The sequence below is a fragment of the Myotis brandtii genome, unplaced genomic scaffold (assembly GCF_000412655.1).
Source record: "Myotis brandtii unplaced genomic scaffold, ASM41265v1 scaffold185, whole genome shotgun sequence".
NCBI lineage: Eukaryota > Metazoa > Chordata > Mammalia > Chiroptera > Vespertilionidae > Myotis > Myotis brandtii.
This window is the reverse complement of record NW_005356870.1, coordinates 7,038,107-7,054,065: the sequence shown is the minus strand read 5'-3', so window position 1 is coordinate 7,054,065 and position 15,959 is coordinate 7,038,107. Positions and strand designations below refer to the sequence as shown.

The window sequence follows — 15,959 nt, the reverse complement described above, 5'->3', positions numbered from 1 at the left end:
AAAAAAAGAAAAACAACAACACATTTAAAAAAATAAGGTTTCCATTAGGTGGCATCAGACCTCTTGGTTTCTCCGAGGATTGCTAACATCGGCATATGTTTTCCCCAGTCTCTTTGGTTTTGAGCCCCACTCCTACTTACGAATGGAATCTACACTGTGATATACTGTGGGCAACATGGTAAAATTTTTATAGTAGTGTTTAGTTCTTGCCCATTTATATTTGACTGTAATTGTTGATGTCTTTCCATTTAAATATACCACCTTGCTGTCTCTTTTCTCTTTACTTCTTCTATTTTTGATCGTCTTATTTTCCATTCCTGCCCTGTTTCATCAACTGATTGCTTTTTAGTATTCCATTTTATCTCCTCTATTGCCTTTCTAGTTAATCTTGTCTCATTATTTAAACATTCATTTATTCCACTCAGAGGTAATAATTCTAGCAGAAAACATTTATTCACTGCATGCGATATGCCTTTTCTATTTCTATTTTAACTTTATGAACTGAAAGAGCATGAATGCATATAAGATGTAAACAATTTTTGAAGAATAATAAGTCACCCACAAACTTTGTGGCATATACAATTTTGAAGTGCTGTAATTTTATGTTTGTATACTATGTAAAAACCAGAATATTTTGCACATATGTGGTTTGATTGGGACCCTTACACAAAACAATAAGCCAAAATGTTCACTTTCACTTCTCTTAAACAACTTGGTCAACATAAGTGGAATTAAGAGATAGATTTTACCTGATGCTCAAAGTTCATAGAGACCAGGCCCAGGAAAAAAAAATACCATAGTAGTTTAGGAAATGGTTGGCTAGGTAGTCTATAAGTATTATTATTATTATTATTAATATTATTATTAATCACCAAAATAACAAGAATATAAGTGTAAAAGATTACATTTATACTTAAGGCCAGGTTTTAGAAAAATCTAAATAGAACTCTAGTTTGCCCAATACAAATACCTATAAGAGAATTTGCCTCAGTATATGATAGTAGCCTTCTCAACAGCATCATTTCAGAAATGTATATGTTTAAATTAGACACTGATGAATTTTTGTAGTGATGCAGTGATTTCTATTTGAGAGAGAGAGAGTGTGTGAGAGAAAGAGAGAGAGAGAGAGAGAATGACTGCACAAAAAACAAAGAAGAAGAAAATAAAGAGTAATAAAAATGCAACTAAAAGAAAGCCAAATCACAATGTATGCACTATTCAACATGGTCGTGGTGAGTAATTCATTTATTCATATCATTGGAAAGTCCAGGGCTACCTTAGTTTGTCTCTGACTGCACTCAGTTGTTTAAGCAATTATTCAGGATTGTCTCTCTGTCCTTGTCTCTCTCTTTCTGTTCCTTTCCTGTGGATTGAATGAATTCTCAGGCAGACTTTTTCCACATGGGAGCTTGACTTAAAAGCTTCAAGTTTATATCATGGTCAGTGTCTGTGATCTGAAAAGAAGAATGTGCCTCTTTCAAAACTTAGTGCAAAAATCAGGAGAGTGTTTCAGTCAGGTGCTTATGCATGAATTAATTGCTTTGGTCAGAGAAAATAACACCACTCTAAGAAATGGACCACTTCTAAAGAGTCAGCCCCAGTGGCCGCAGGGACTGACTGTGAGGAATCTATTGTCTGTAAGACTGAAAACACGTGGTATTTAAATGATATTTATTCCAACAGTAATCAAGGAATTGTACATTGAAACCATAGTGGCATATCTCTTACATGCTCAGATTGGCAAAAATATTGAAGTCAGATAACACTGAGTGTTTGCAAAAATGCAGAGCTACAGGAACTCTCATATTCTCTGGGAGGTATGTTAATTGATAAAATCAGTTTGGAAAATAACTTTTTGTTATCTACTACATTTAAAGTACATTTTCTACTATCTCACACCCAAATATATGCCCTAGAAAATTCTTGCCAAAGTATAGAAGCAATCTTGTACAAAGATTTACAGCATCATTGTTACTAATTCTGATATCCCAGAAACAACCTAAAAGATTATCAGTGGAAAATGGATCATTGACCTGTGCTCTATCCATATCTTATCTAAGAATAGACAAACATGGTAATTGACCATACTTTGCTACACCTCCCATTGGCTAATCAGCATGCTATGCAAATTAACTGCCAACAAAGATGGTGGTTAATTTGCATACTAGGTTCCAAGCAGTGGAGCGAAGTCTGACGGCCCAGGCCAGAGCATCGAGGCCTCACACCCTGGTGCCAGGCAGAGCAGCGAGGCCTCATGGCCCTGGGATCAGCGGAGCAGTGAGGCCTCACAGCCCCTGGGCCAGGCAGAGCAGTGAGGCATCATGGCCCCGGTGCTGGCGGAGCAGCGAGTCCACACAGCCCTATGCAAATTAACCGCCAACAAAGATGGTGGTTAATTTGCATACTAGGTTCCAAGCTGTGGAGCGAAGTCTGATGGCCCAGGCCAGAGCATCGAGGCCTCACACCCTGGCGCCAGGCAGAGCAGCGAGGCCTCATGGCCCCGGGATCGGTGGAGCAGCGAGGCCACACAGCCCCAGGGTTGGCGGAGCAGCGAGACCACATGGACCCGGGATCGGCGGAGCAGAGAGGCATCACGGCCCCGGTGCCAGGCGGAGCAGCGAGGCCTCACAGCCCTGGGGCCTGCCGAGCAGTGAAGCCTGACAGCTCCGGGGCAGCTCCGGCCTGAGCCCAGCCAGAACAAAGGCCTGGGTCTCGGTTGCAGGAGGAAAACCGGTGCCAGCAGCCAAGGGAAGGGAAGGCCTATTGCACAAATCTCTTCGTGCAACAGGCCTCTAGTGATAGAATAAAACTGTGAATATGAATAAACTGGAGACACATGTATTGAAATAGATGAATCTAACAAATTTAATGTTGAATGCAAAAAACCTAGTCACCAAAAAATATAAGTACTAGAAGGGTATGTGTGTATACATATATATAATTCAAAACATGCCAATTTTAAAAACTGTTTTAAGAATACATAAGTAGTACAGTTATAAAATGGGAGTGATGGAAACTAATTTCAATATGATATTGACATTGGAGCTCCCCAGGGAAGGAAGGGACATGTGATTAAGGAAAGGTTGCATTGAATATTTTATCTATGTTGTTAATAATACTTATTTACTTGTCTGGGTGGTTGGTAACATATTTATATAATCTTTATATGTGTAAGTTTTTCATAACTTTTAAAAAGGATGAGGGGGACCAATAATATGTGATTGTAGGATGTATAGATAGGCGAGGGTGTGATTAACAAAGCACTGAAGTACAAATGATGGGAAGAATTGGAATTCATTAAAGTTTAAAAGAAATTTTTATTGAGGAATTGTTATGCACTGGTCCAGACATGGGGTAGAAGTCTCAAGTAGTAATACAATGGAGAATGTAACTTCAGAGTTTTTGTAGCAACCTTACTTGCTGGAGGAGAATGGCTTCTCCTCTGATTCCAAAGCAGAAGACAGTTCGTGTGTGTGTGTGTGTGTGTGTGTGTGTGTGTGTGTACTTGCTGGAGGAGAATGGCTCCTCCTCTGATTCCAAAGCAGAAGACAGATAAGAATTGTGTGTGTGTGTGTGTGTGTGTGTGTGTGTGTGTGTGTGTGCTCGCGAGCACACACTGGGGAAGCAGGGGGAGTGTGGGGTAAAACTGATCTCTGGCAGGATCCTATGAGAGTTGCAGATTCCAGCCTGGCCCTGGTGACCTCTTCCTTATTCTGCTTCTCCTCCCCTCCTCAGTACACTTGAAGTACATTTCCCATGAAGGTTTTAAGGACACACATAGTGTGAAATAAAATAAAGTACAGGGCCTCTTTATATCTATATTTCATTAAAGCAGCTTCATTTTTTATTTTCAATTTTGTTTTGTTTGGCCCATGATAATTCTAAATCAGGACTTTTAGAACACCGAATTTAGTTGAGGATATTGAATCTTGTTTTTGTTTTTCTCATGGGGATTTCTAATCATTTAATAATACTCATTTTCAAGACCTAGAAAGTATTGACAGACATATAAAATTGCAGTTATACAGACAAAAAGTCCATTATGATATGCTTGAGGAAAACACAGTAGAGATGATCAGACATACTCATTTTGATCTTTGCCTTATTTTCTTTAAATCAGTACTAAATCATACCATATGGCCCTACTATATATATAAAAGCCTAAGCAACCATTCGACTGTTCGACCGGTACCTATGATGCTCACTGACCACCAGAGGGCAGATGCTCAATGCACAGGCATGGGGGAAAGAGATTAACCAAAGATCTTATATGCATAGTAAAGGCCTGGTGCAGGATTGGCCGAAACCGGCCCGGTGCATGAGGTGGGGTCCCTCGGCCTAGCCTGCAGGGATCGGGTTGAAACTGGTAGCCCAACATCCCCTGAGGGGTTCCAGATTATGAGAGGGCACAGGCCAGGCTGAGGGACCCCACCAGTGCACGAATCCGTGTACCGGGCCTCTAGTGGTAATATATTATTTTAGCACCTTTGGAGATTTCTATTGAATAAAATTCTCCAATTCATGTATATGACTGATTCAATGTAGAAAATTCAAAGACAATAGATAAATTGTTAGAGCCTCTCTACTTCCCATCAAAACATGCCTTTGGCTACTGAATATGACTGTAAGAAATGTGGATGTTTTAAAAGGCAATGGAACAGTATCCCAGGGTAACAAAGAAATTAGCTTAGTTCTTATTTTGGTTTGTTTCTTTGTGAAGAATACATAGAACATTAAATGAACTAGAGAAAATATTTGGATATGGATTGAACTCTTCAATATTTTTATGGAACCTATTCTTTTGCTTATATATGTTCTCTCTTTTTCCTGCCAATTCTCACTTCTTCTATCCCTGACTGCTCTTTGTTTGATTTTGAAGTTGCTAGAATAAATTTCCTCAGAGATATACCTAAGGAAACATTTAGTTTCCATACTTTAGTTAGTGAGTTGGTGTTTAAGATAACTAATAAAATATAGAAGTGCCTGAACAACCCCGTCTTTTATGATCTATTTAAGGAAACATAACTCCTTACCCACAGTCTTCAGGCACATTGCTCTCTGGCAACACGGGAGGCCTCACCGGATGAGATACAATTGAACTGGACATCACCTCTCCTGTGTACACTGGATCCTAAGTGGACCCAACCTGGAGAACCTGTGATGCCAGGAACATAAAAAACAGAATAAGACAACACAGTGCATGTTAGGATGTAATAAATTTAGTTTTATATAGCCTAATATACTAAATTTAAGCATATAAACATTCACAACAATGTAATATATGCTCAACTACATATATTTATTGGTTTTCATTTGCAGAAAAGAAAAGCAATGTACAGAAGCACAATATACTCAAAATTATTTCCTGAAGTGAATGTTTATTTGCTATCAATGCATTGCTAATTGCTTGCAATTTTGTCTCCTGTCATTACACTAATATGTTGAATAAAGTGTAGTCTGCAATAATAATTTGTGTATAAATTTTAATAATTCTACATGCATTTTTTTAACCTGGATGCTTCTCTTCTATTCCAGGTGCATTTGCTTAGTTGCTTTGCTTATTTAAATTTAATGAATTAAGATTTCAGCTCACCTTGCCATACCCAGACACTTTACTTACAGTTCTAATAGTTTATGACATACAATATCGCACTTTTATATTAATAAAGCATCTCTTACATAATGACATTAACTATTTTATGCCAAGAAAAGTTTTGCTAGTGTGTGTATATATTGCTTATATATATATATATCTAGGTATGAATGCAAGTAAGTGTGTATGTAGTGTGTAGTGATCTAATGCACCTCAATATCATTTAAGTCCGTGATATATTGTACAGATCAATTCACCCAATAATTAAGTATATGTGAAGGAAGTAACATAATATATATGTTAAAGTTTTATGTGTATAATAGCTATAATATCTTTCAGAAAGTTTATATTTAATATATGCCTGAGTTCCTTGAAGAGAGATTAAAACATAGAGGCCACAAAATTCACAATTCACATTTATCAATACATTGGCTTTAGACATTTTTTCAAATGTTACCCAGTTTTATTACTATGTTCAAAAATTCAAAGAACAATGTAGACCATAATTCGAAGAAAACACATTCAACTGAATGCAGGCTGCTGAAATAACTTTTCCAAGACCAAATGCAATGACTGTTATGAAGAACAATAGGTCTTCCATAGTTTTTTTCAATATTGTCATTAAATTATGTAAGGAAAGTTCTTTGTTTTAAAGAAAGATAAAGAACTGATTTTAAAATATAATTCATGCTGTTTTAAACTTGACAGCCTATGAGGTGGTTGTCATAGCAGCTTTTCAAATTTTCTATGTTGACCTGAAAAAATGTATGTAGTTACAGAATGTAAAAAACATATACATCTTATTTTCAGAGAGTTATCCCAAATGTTATCAGGGTTTGGGTTTAACTTTTTCCTCTTGTTCAGTGATCCTCAGAAGCTATGGTGATGGTAAGGTTTAAGTTACTAAAGCCAATGGGCTAGGATTGGGTGTAGGGCTGAGGACTAAGGAAAGGAAAGTAAGCTTAAGTCTAGAATTTAATTACCTAACATTTTCCTACTAAGCACCCACTAGAAACCAGACACAATTTTAAATTTAGAGGATATTTTGGAATACAAAGATGATCTCATGTTTTCAATTCCAGGGGGTCATATCCTATATAATAAAAGCCTAATATGCTATATGTCCGACTGTTCGACCAGTTGCTATGATGTGCACTGACCACCAGGGGGCAGACGCTCCGACTGGTAGGTTAGCTTGCTGCTGGGATCTGGCTGATCGGGACTGGGTGAGAAGGGCCAGACACACCCTGTAGCCCTCCATCGGCCTCTTCCCGACCCCAATCATGCACCCGTGGGGTCCCTCAGCCTGGCCTGTGCCTTTTTGCAATCTGGGAACCCTCGAGGGATGTTGGAGAGCCGGTTTCAGCCGGATTCCTGCAGGCCAAGCCGAGGGACTCCACCAGTGCATGAATCCAGGCACCGGATCTCTAGTAATTAATAAATAATGGCAATACATTTTCTTAGTTTAGGCTGCCATAATTAAATACCTCTGAATGAGTGACTTAAACAACAAAAATAAAGTTGTCACAGTTCTGGAGACTGGGGATTCCAACATCAAGGTACCAACAGATCCAGTGTCTGGTGAGAGGCCTCTTACTGGCTCACAGACAACCAAATTGTCATTGTGTCCTCACTTGGAGGACGGCAGAGAGAGTGTACTCTTGATGTCCTTTTATAAGGGCACTAATCCCATTCACAAGGGCTCCACACTAATGGCCCGATTACCTTTTAGAGGCCTATCCTCCTAACAGCACTACACTGGGGATTAACATTGCAATGTATGAATTTTGGGAAGACACAAACATTGAGTTTATAGCACACGCTAAAATAAATGAAAAGAAGTATGCACAGAGTGTTTTATGCCTAGGTCTCTGACTGGGCTAGATTGTAACTTGCAAAAGTTTCTAATGTAAGTATATGGCAGAGGAGGGATGTTCCAAATATTAACAAGAGGGGAAGATATAGATCCATACGTGAAAACAAATAAATGTTATGGAAATAACAACTCCTCACCCTCTGACCTGTTTTATCTTCTTACTGAAGCCCTCCAAACTCTCATAGGAATTGTGTTTTCCAAATATGGGGGATGGGTTTGTAGTCTGTGAATGGATTAATATGAAAAAGTATCCAATAAATTGAAAATAGATTTCAATTCTATATTGTAATTATATTTATTTAATATTATATTTTAGCAAGTCAAGAAAACATTTTATTAGAAGACATTAGGAACACAGAAACACTTACATATACATAAATATGTATATGCATGCAAGATTATTAAAGGGTTCACATTCAGTGATAGTAAAGGGTGAACAAATTTCAATATTAGACTCTGGAATGTAAAGTAACTAAAGTTTCACAGCTGAATAATGCTTTATCTTGTGATGCAGCAGGTATGGGCACTATTTTCTGCTTGTAGAGAGAAAACACGAGTCATTCAGTCCATAAGTATTTATTGAGCCTGCAGCAGGTTCCAATGTAATGCCCCATTTTCAGGCTGCAACCAAGAACAAAGCAGACATTGTCTCTCCTTGTTTATATACAGAGTTTTGAACTAGCTAACCCCACAAACATTTTTCGGATCACGTCAGACATTTAGATGTCAGATGTATGTATGCCCAGCCATCTTAGCCCAGCAAGATTCTTCCAAATTGTACAGGCTACTGAAAAGTATAACAATTAAAAATATTAATTTGGGTGAAAACATATTGCAGAGATAAACTAAACAATAGATGCATTTCTCTTATCTTTCTAAAAAATACATATTGATGATTTCCTGCTTACCAGTTTCATTTTTAAACCTTTCCTCTGACCATAGGAGCTGATGCTGTGGAAGCTCAGTGTAAAAGATTTGAAGTGAGAGCAAGCGAAGATGGCAGGGTGCTGTTTTCTGCAGATGAAGATGAGATTACCATTGGGGCTGAAAAGCTGAAAGTTACAGGTACTGTAGATTGAGGTATTGAAACATTGTTTACTTCTTGAAAGAATTTGTCACTGGAAAAAAAGCTACTTTATGAGGTGTGTGATCCCCATGTCCAAAATTGAGTTTCACATGATTTCACATTTGAGTTTCCAACAGTCTTCAAAGAGAAGGGCCTGGTTTTGGATGTAAACATTAGCCTTGTTGATGTATAATTAAGCTGTGAGTCTCAGGGAGGCATAGGTGGAGGAAAGTGGGTATGAATGGTGGAAGATAAAAGGTAGGTCAAACACTAAATAAAGCTTTCTATAGGTGATAGACAAATAAAATGTAGAGATATTATTTAAAAATAAAAGATATGTAAAAGGAGAACTAAAGTGTAAAAACCAACTTTAAAATGAAGTAGGGGAAAGATTATAATATAAGTAAACTAAATGATTGTTCTTTAGGTCTCATAATTATCTTAAAAAGTATATAAACCAAGAAATAGTGCTGATCACATATTATTTAGGAGTTATTAAATTAGGGTTCTAACATTAGGGTCATAAGTCAATCAACAACTGAAATTGAAAAGCAAGAACAACAACAAAAAAACACACACACACCAAAAAACAGAAAGTTAAAGGGATGATTGGGAGCAGTGAATACTTTTAAAGACAATTTTAAGCACAATTTCTATTCAATTATTTCATTCACAACAATAACCCATGTTTTATTAAAACTAGCCAAAGAGGCCCACATTATTTTAAGAAAGAAAAAAGATGAAATATCTTTGACTTAGTGTTATCCAGATAGGAGTTTGGGAACAGCTTCTGGGATATCTGTCATATCTAGTTAGGTCCAACTTCGTCCTCTGCGCCCTGTGAGAGCAGTTAGCATGGTAATTGGCCTCTGCTCTCCATGGGTTTTAGGGTTGAATCCTATCTCTACTATTCAATATTTTAAATAAATCATCTATGCCTCCAATTTTTCTTAATCTAAATGATAATGATAAATTTAGTGTCCAATTACGTGTGTGTGCACATGCATGCCTGTGTGTGCATCTGTATGTTTAAAAGGTTTTCCACACGTAATAAAGATGTTGTAAAGGTTAGCTCTTTATTCTTATTAATAAAGAGAAATAATAATATTGTGAATGTCCCAGACATAGCTGCGTGGACTTCAAGAATTATTTACTATTAAATAACAATGAAATTCAACAAGGGTTGTTGAAAGGGGATCCTCATTGGGCATCCCTGGGCTTGCTCACAACCCACTACCACCCTCATGTCCTATCTTTTGTGAGGGTGTCCTGCTGAGTAGCTGGGGCCTGTAACATCAGGTTGGTGTTTGGTTGTGGCCCCTATTACTGTCCATCTGCCTTATTTTCCTTTTTTTCTTAAAATTCCTTGGAAAGGTCAGGAAAGGAGGTATGCATATGAGGCAAAAATTAACCAAATTGACCTGTCTAAGTCCTGTGATGGGGGCAAGGGAGACTTAAAAAAGCATGAAGATACGGTTAGTGTAGAACACAGACAAATCACTGAGGACATTGACTTTAGAGCCCTTTGCGCTAACATGTGAATTGCTGGTTGGTAGAAAAGTTGGGTATGTGGATAGAAATGCACTCAGGGAGATTGGGCACATATTATTTCAATATTTAGCAATCTTTTAACCTTGATAGTGCATACTGGTAATCAGCTTTGAAACCAGCATAATTCTGAGATAGCATTTAGAATATTACACAGTTACCCCAAAATTATTTAATCAATATTCAGATATTCCCATGGGGTACTTTGCATTCATAAATGAAGGGAAGTTCTAGAGCTCTTGACAGCTTTTAGGATTCATGGAATTTTAACTTTCTCTGATCTTTATGTTACCTTGACTTGTCTCATAACAATTGCGGTGGAATGCTCTCTTTACAAAATTAGACACATTCAGCAGTTTTTGAAATTTTTTCTTTGAGGTAGTTGGATACTCAATTTTATTTTCCTCTTTTTCTTGGTATCCTTAGACTATAATTTGAGCCATTAAGTCAGGGGAGAATGTGCCTCCTGAAAAATCTAAGTTTTTCTGCTTTTTAATTAACTGTCTTGAGGCAGTCATCTCTGCTAACCTGTTCATTTTTTTCTTGCTCTCTCTCCCGCTCTGTGTATGTGTGAATGTGTGTGTGTATGTATGTATAGTATATATGAATAGTATATATGTATATATGTATGTATAGATGGACAACTACTTTTATCTCACTCTGGCTCTCTTTTTCCATTTCTTTCTCTATCTCAAAATTATACACATAACTGAGTTTATTCTTCATATATTCTTGATTGATCTATATTTCCCAATTATCTCAGAAAATTAATCAGTTTTACAATAGATTTATGTACTATATGATTCCAGAAGATTCCAAATAACAAAATAATGTAATCCTGAGCCCATCATTTCTGAATCCAACATAATTTTGTAAGGGTTTGAGGAATAGCACTTAGGATGAAAGAATGAGCGTGCCTCTCCACATTGTTAACAGATGCACGGAGAGTAACTGAACTGATTACAATCGCCACCACCTCCCCAAGTCTCCAGGCACATTTCTGTTTCTCACAGACACAAGCATACACGTGCCCTCTCAAGCCCCGCTAGGCCCGTACTCCTTTGCTAGATGATTGCATATTAATTTTATAGTAGCTGTGTTCCTTCCTGTGATACTTTTAAAATAAAGGGGGGAAAATATATCAAAGACAAATGTAATTTAGCATTTTACATGCTTGGAGGAGAAAATCGTGCATAGCATAGCATGCAATTTAGGGGAACGGGAATTGATTAGTAAGCCCACATATACTTTAAAGCAGTGCTTGAATCATTGAAAAAAATAACACGGCAAAGAAACATTGACTCCCGGGTGCTTCATATAATTAGTTAGCTGCACTGACAAGACTTCAGAGTTGAAGTGACAGGAGATCTGTGTGAAGTTTATTCTAGAATTTTAACTTTGTGACACAAAAATGTTCTATTTAAGGAAGATTCTTAGGAATTAAAATGAGCCCTTCCTAACATTATCCTTTGTGAACAATGGCATTTTGTACATGGACTTCTCTTTCAGGGCGACAGAAGTGGATGCATTTATTTAGTGTGTCTATACACCTGAGGCAAAATCATTGATGACTAAAATTATTCATTGATCTAGTATCGCTCAGGGTATTTACATTTATCCTTCCTAAAATGTAGCAGGAATTTACGTCATACATGTAAATACTAGAGACAGCGGTTCTCAACCTGTGGGTCGCGACCATCAGAAAACACATATAGCATATCAGATATTTACATTACGATTCATAACAGTAGCAAAATTATAGTTATGAAGTAGCAACAAAAATAATTTTATGGTTGCGGGTCACCACAACATGAGGAACTGTATTAAAGGGTCGCGGCATTAGGAAGGTTGAAAACCACTGGTTCAGGAGGAAAATGGCAAACGGTTACCTGAACACAACCACCCCACAGTTGCCTATCACCATGATGAGCAATCAGATGCTTGAAATGTATAACTCTTTACTCTTGATATTACTTGACTTGCTCAGTAATTATTTACTTAAATCTTAATTTGTGTTGTTGTTTTTTTTCATTTAAAAAATTATCTTTATTGTTTAAAGTATGACAGATGTCCCCTGGGGTGTTTCTCTTTTCCCATTGACCCCCTCCACCCTGCACCCGCCCCTCCCAGGCCTTCACCACACTATTGTCTGTATCCATGGGCTATGCATATATACATATAAGTTCCCTGATTCATCTCTCTTAAATCTTAACTTGAATACACTTATTTGACCTTTACATGCCCTCTCTGTGTCATTGGATATTTTGGAGTTTCACTTGTTAGCTCACATATGCATGCTTGGATGCAAATCTTATTTGCATTTTGTATCCCCTACTATTGGCCAATGATATCACTTAATGCAATTATCTTTTGAGAGCAGATAAACAAATAAAAGATAGAAACCTTTACACTCAGAAGACTCAAATTTAGTGCTTTCAGGCAGAATCTATCAACTTCAATTTGTACTTTCATTTGTATTCCATGCTGTATATTCACTTGGAAACAACGTGCATGTACAAGTCATTTGGCTTTATAAAGTGAAAGACTTTAGCCCTATAGAATACCTTAATGTTAAATTAAATGTTATCGGTTGGATTTAGACCTCTCTTTTTTGTATTTGAGAGAAAAAGGAAAAAAACGAAAAGCTAAATGTCTGAGGAGAAAGGGTATGTCTTTTATTTTCAGAGAGTAGAAATTAAAACTGGCAAGCTGAAAGAATAATGAACCCCAGCCACGCATGTACCCATGCCCTTGTGTTGACTTGAAAAGCAAGAGTACCACTCCTTTGTCTCTGTTCTAGCTGAGTGCCTGGGAAGATAGACACGTTCTCATGCCTGTGTGACAACTGAGGAAAGGATTTTCTGAAGAGCTGTCTTTTAAATTAAACACCATGTGTCTGGGTTGAAATCAATATTTTCTGGTTTGTTTTTATTAGTTAGTCTGCTACATCCTTGTTCTTGTCTGTTAAATTGGCACATGGTGAAGGGGGCAGCTTTGGAACCAAGCGTTCTGTTATTCAGGACCATCGTTCCCCCCACCTGTCCAAATGTCAAGAATGTGTGCCACTCAGCCGGCAGGATGGATGGAACTCCTTGGTCCGAATAGCACTTGAAGAAATGTGATTAGATCAGGCGCCGAGGAAAGTACTGTGCAGGCATTCATTTACCCGAGTGTGGCATTTCAAGTTCAAAGAGTAGGGTAAATCACCCACCTCACTCACCTAGTTTTCCAGTTGCTTTTAAACCTCCTGAGGAGAAAGATTTTGGAGACACTAATGATGAGTACCACTCTACCTTACCCCCAAATCTCCAGATAAAACTCTTGGAAATGTTTGAAGTGTATAAATGATGAACTAGGCCCTATTGGCAATCCTTTTCATGACTTATTTTTCTAAGCTATCATTTAAATGTTTCCAACTTTTGTTAAAGCAAAACTTGATTAAACCTCCTGAGGAGAAAGATTTTGGAGACACTAATGATGAGTACCACTCTACCTTACCCCCAAATCTCCAGGTAAAAATCGTGGAAATGTTTGAAGTGTATAAATGATGAACTAGGCCCTATTGGCAATCCTTTTCATGACTTATTTTTCTAAGCTATCATTTAAATGTTTCCTACTTTTGTTAAAGCAAAACTTGAAAATATACTTTTATAATAAAAATGTGAAAAACGTCTTAAAAGAGGACAGTCCCTTTAAAAAATAGTTGGGGTGTGTTGAATTAACATGTTTTTGTAGTGGTTTTAAATTTTTCCATTGATGTTTAAAATGTATCTTATAGCTATGGGCCTTAAATCCCCAAATATCTCAAAGATATCATTTATCCTTCCATCATGTAAATGAATTGTCTGATTTCTTATATATCATGATGAAGTTTAAAAAATATATTACTTATAGAATGTGGTGTCCTGGAAGTGTGTGCAGTTTCTCTTCTTGTTTGCTGACTGTCAGCCAGGAGCTGGGGTTCCCTCCTGGAGCCCACGCATCTTCCTTCTCAGGTTTTCCAAGTCTCCTGCCTCCAGGAGCACTGGGTTGAGTTCCTCTCATGATTCAAATCCTCCAATATCCTCTTCTGCCACAGCTGGGAAAAGGTTATCTGCTTTTAATAGCTCATGTGATTACGTTGCCTCATTACATTGTCCAGATGCCTGCATAATCCAGGAGGATCCCCCTATTTTAAGGTCAGTAGGTTAATAACCACCAGTACACCTGTGAACCCCTTTGTCATGTAGCATATTCACAGGCAGCAGGATTTAGGGAGTGAACATCTTTGGAGAGGGGGTCATTTGTCTGTCTTGCGTACTGTACCAATCATTGAATCTCTCTAAGCCTCTCTTTTTCTTCTTTAAGGGAGTATTTAGAGGACACACCACATAGGATTTGGGTGGAGGTAAAAGATACATTGAAAATCACTTAGGAAGAACCCTACCACAAATTTGGCATTTAGTAACAACCACCATGTTATAATTTTTAAGTACCATTAATGTTCTCCTGATTTGTTTGCTGTTTTTAAGGTAGATAGTTGTAAAGGAAATTAAAATACATTGCACAACAGATAAAGAAGGAAAACAAAATAAGAGAGTTGAAAATACATGGCATGGAAATTGTATATTCAATATTAGAAATGGAAAACTATACACTTTACTAGATATTTAGAGATAGTAGAAGAGCTCTTGAAAATATGTCAACAGAAGGATAAAATATGGATAAGTAATAATAGTTATTGTCCCAAAATACAGGAGCTCAAACAATATACATTTTATTTTTCTCTCATATCAGAGTTCAGACATAGGCAGATACTGAGACATCTAGTGATAATAGGTTCCTTAAAACTGCCATGTCTGCAACCCTTTCTTTGATCAGGTTGCTGTTCTTGGTAATCAGCTTGAGGCTGTCACATACTGTCTTCTCTGCATTTCAGCATCAGAGAAGTGAGAAAAAGAGGAAGCAGGAGAAAGGATTTTTCTTAGAATATCACAATCTGGAAATGGCACTCATCACTGACATATTGGCCAAAATGTAGTCGCGCGCTTATGTGTAGCTGGGAAGGCTAGCTCTAACTGGAGGTTATGTTCTTTGCTAAAACTTGGGATGGGAACTAACTTCCTTCCTTCCTTCCATTAGTAAAGGAAGAATGGGTTAAATGAGAAAAGGAACCATTTCTGACACAATGCAATATGCAGATCGTGTATCATAGAAATGTACATTGAAACTTATATGATCCTATTAACCAATGTCACCCCAATACATTTAAATAAAAAAGAAATCAAGAAAATATCTTTATTCCCTATTGTCATCTTCGTCAAACTGAAATCTTACTACTAGTATCAGGATAAAAAAAGTTTAATATGGCACTTTTTAAAAATTTCTCTCAACGTATACTCTCAAGGTAGATCAGTCCACTCATTTTTTCCATTCCTTTGCAACTCTAAATGGTTGACGTCAAGAACTGAGTTTTGGAGAGTTAAAGTTAAAGTAGAAAATTACTTTTAGGCAACTCAGAATGTCCAGAGCTGAATGAAAGAAGTCAAGTCAAAATCAATAGAGGAATTCTGACATTGAAATACCCAGGAAATAGCAAGCCAACTTGAAATCCAGAAGATTAATGGCTGAGGTGAATTTGGAGATTGAGACAATATTTCAGAGCTGGATAGATAACAGTCTGTGTGAAACTAAGTTAAAAACAGATAATTGTGCTGTGTTGTATTGAGGGTAGAAACCAGGCTTCAGTATTTACATCTCCATTTATGGGACAAAGGCCTAAAATACAGATGCAGAAGCTCATTGCAGATGAACAGATGACTTCTTTTCTCCTTCCTTCCTTCCTTCCTTCCTTCCCTCCTTCCTTCCTTCCTTCCTTCCTTCCTTCCTTCCTTCCT

At 37.3% G+C, this 15,959-nt stretch overlaps 1 protein-coding gene across 1 annotated transcript in view; it reads left to right on the top strand.

The window, feature by feature from the left end:
* SGCZ (sarcoglycan, zeta) overlaps positions 1 to 15,959 on the top strand; it is a 141,483-nt gene that overhangs the window by 81,750 nt on the left and 43,774 nt on the right. Inside the window, exon 4 of the mRNA XM_014537932.1 lies at positions 8,412 to 8,534. Within this exon, the coding sequence (XP_014393418.1) occupies positions 8,412 to 8,534 (123 nt within the window). The remainder of the gene's footprint in view (positions 1 to 8,411; positions 8,535 to 15,959) is intronic.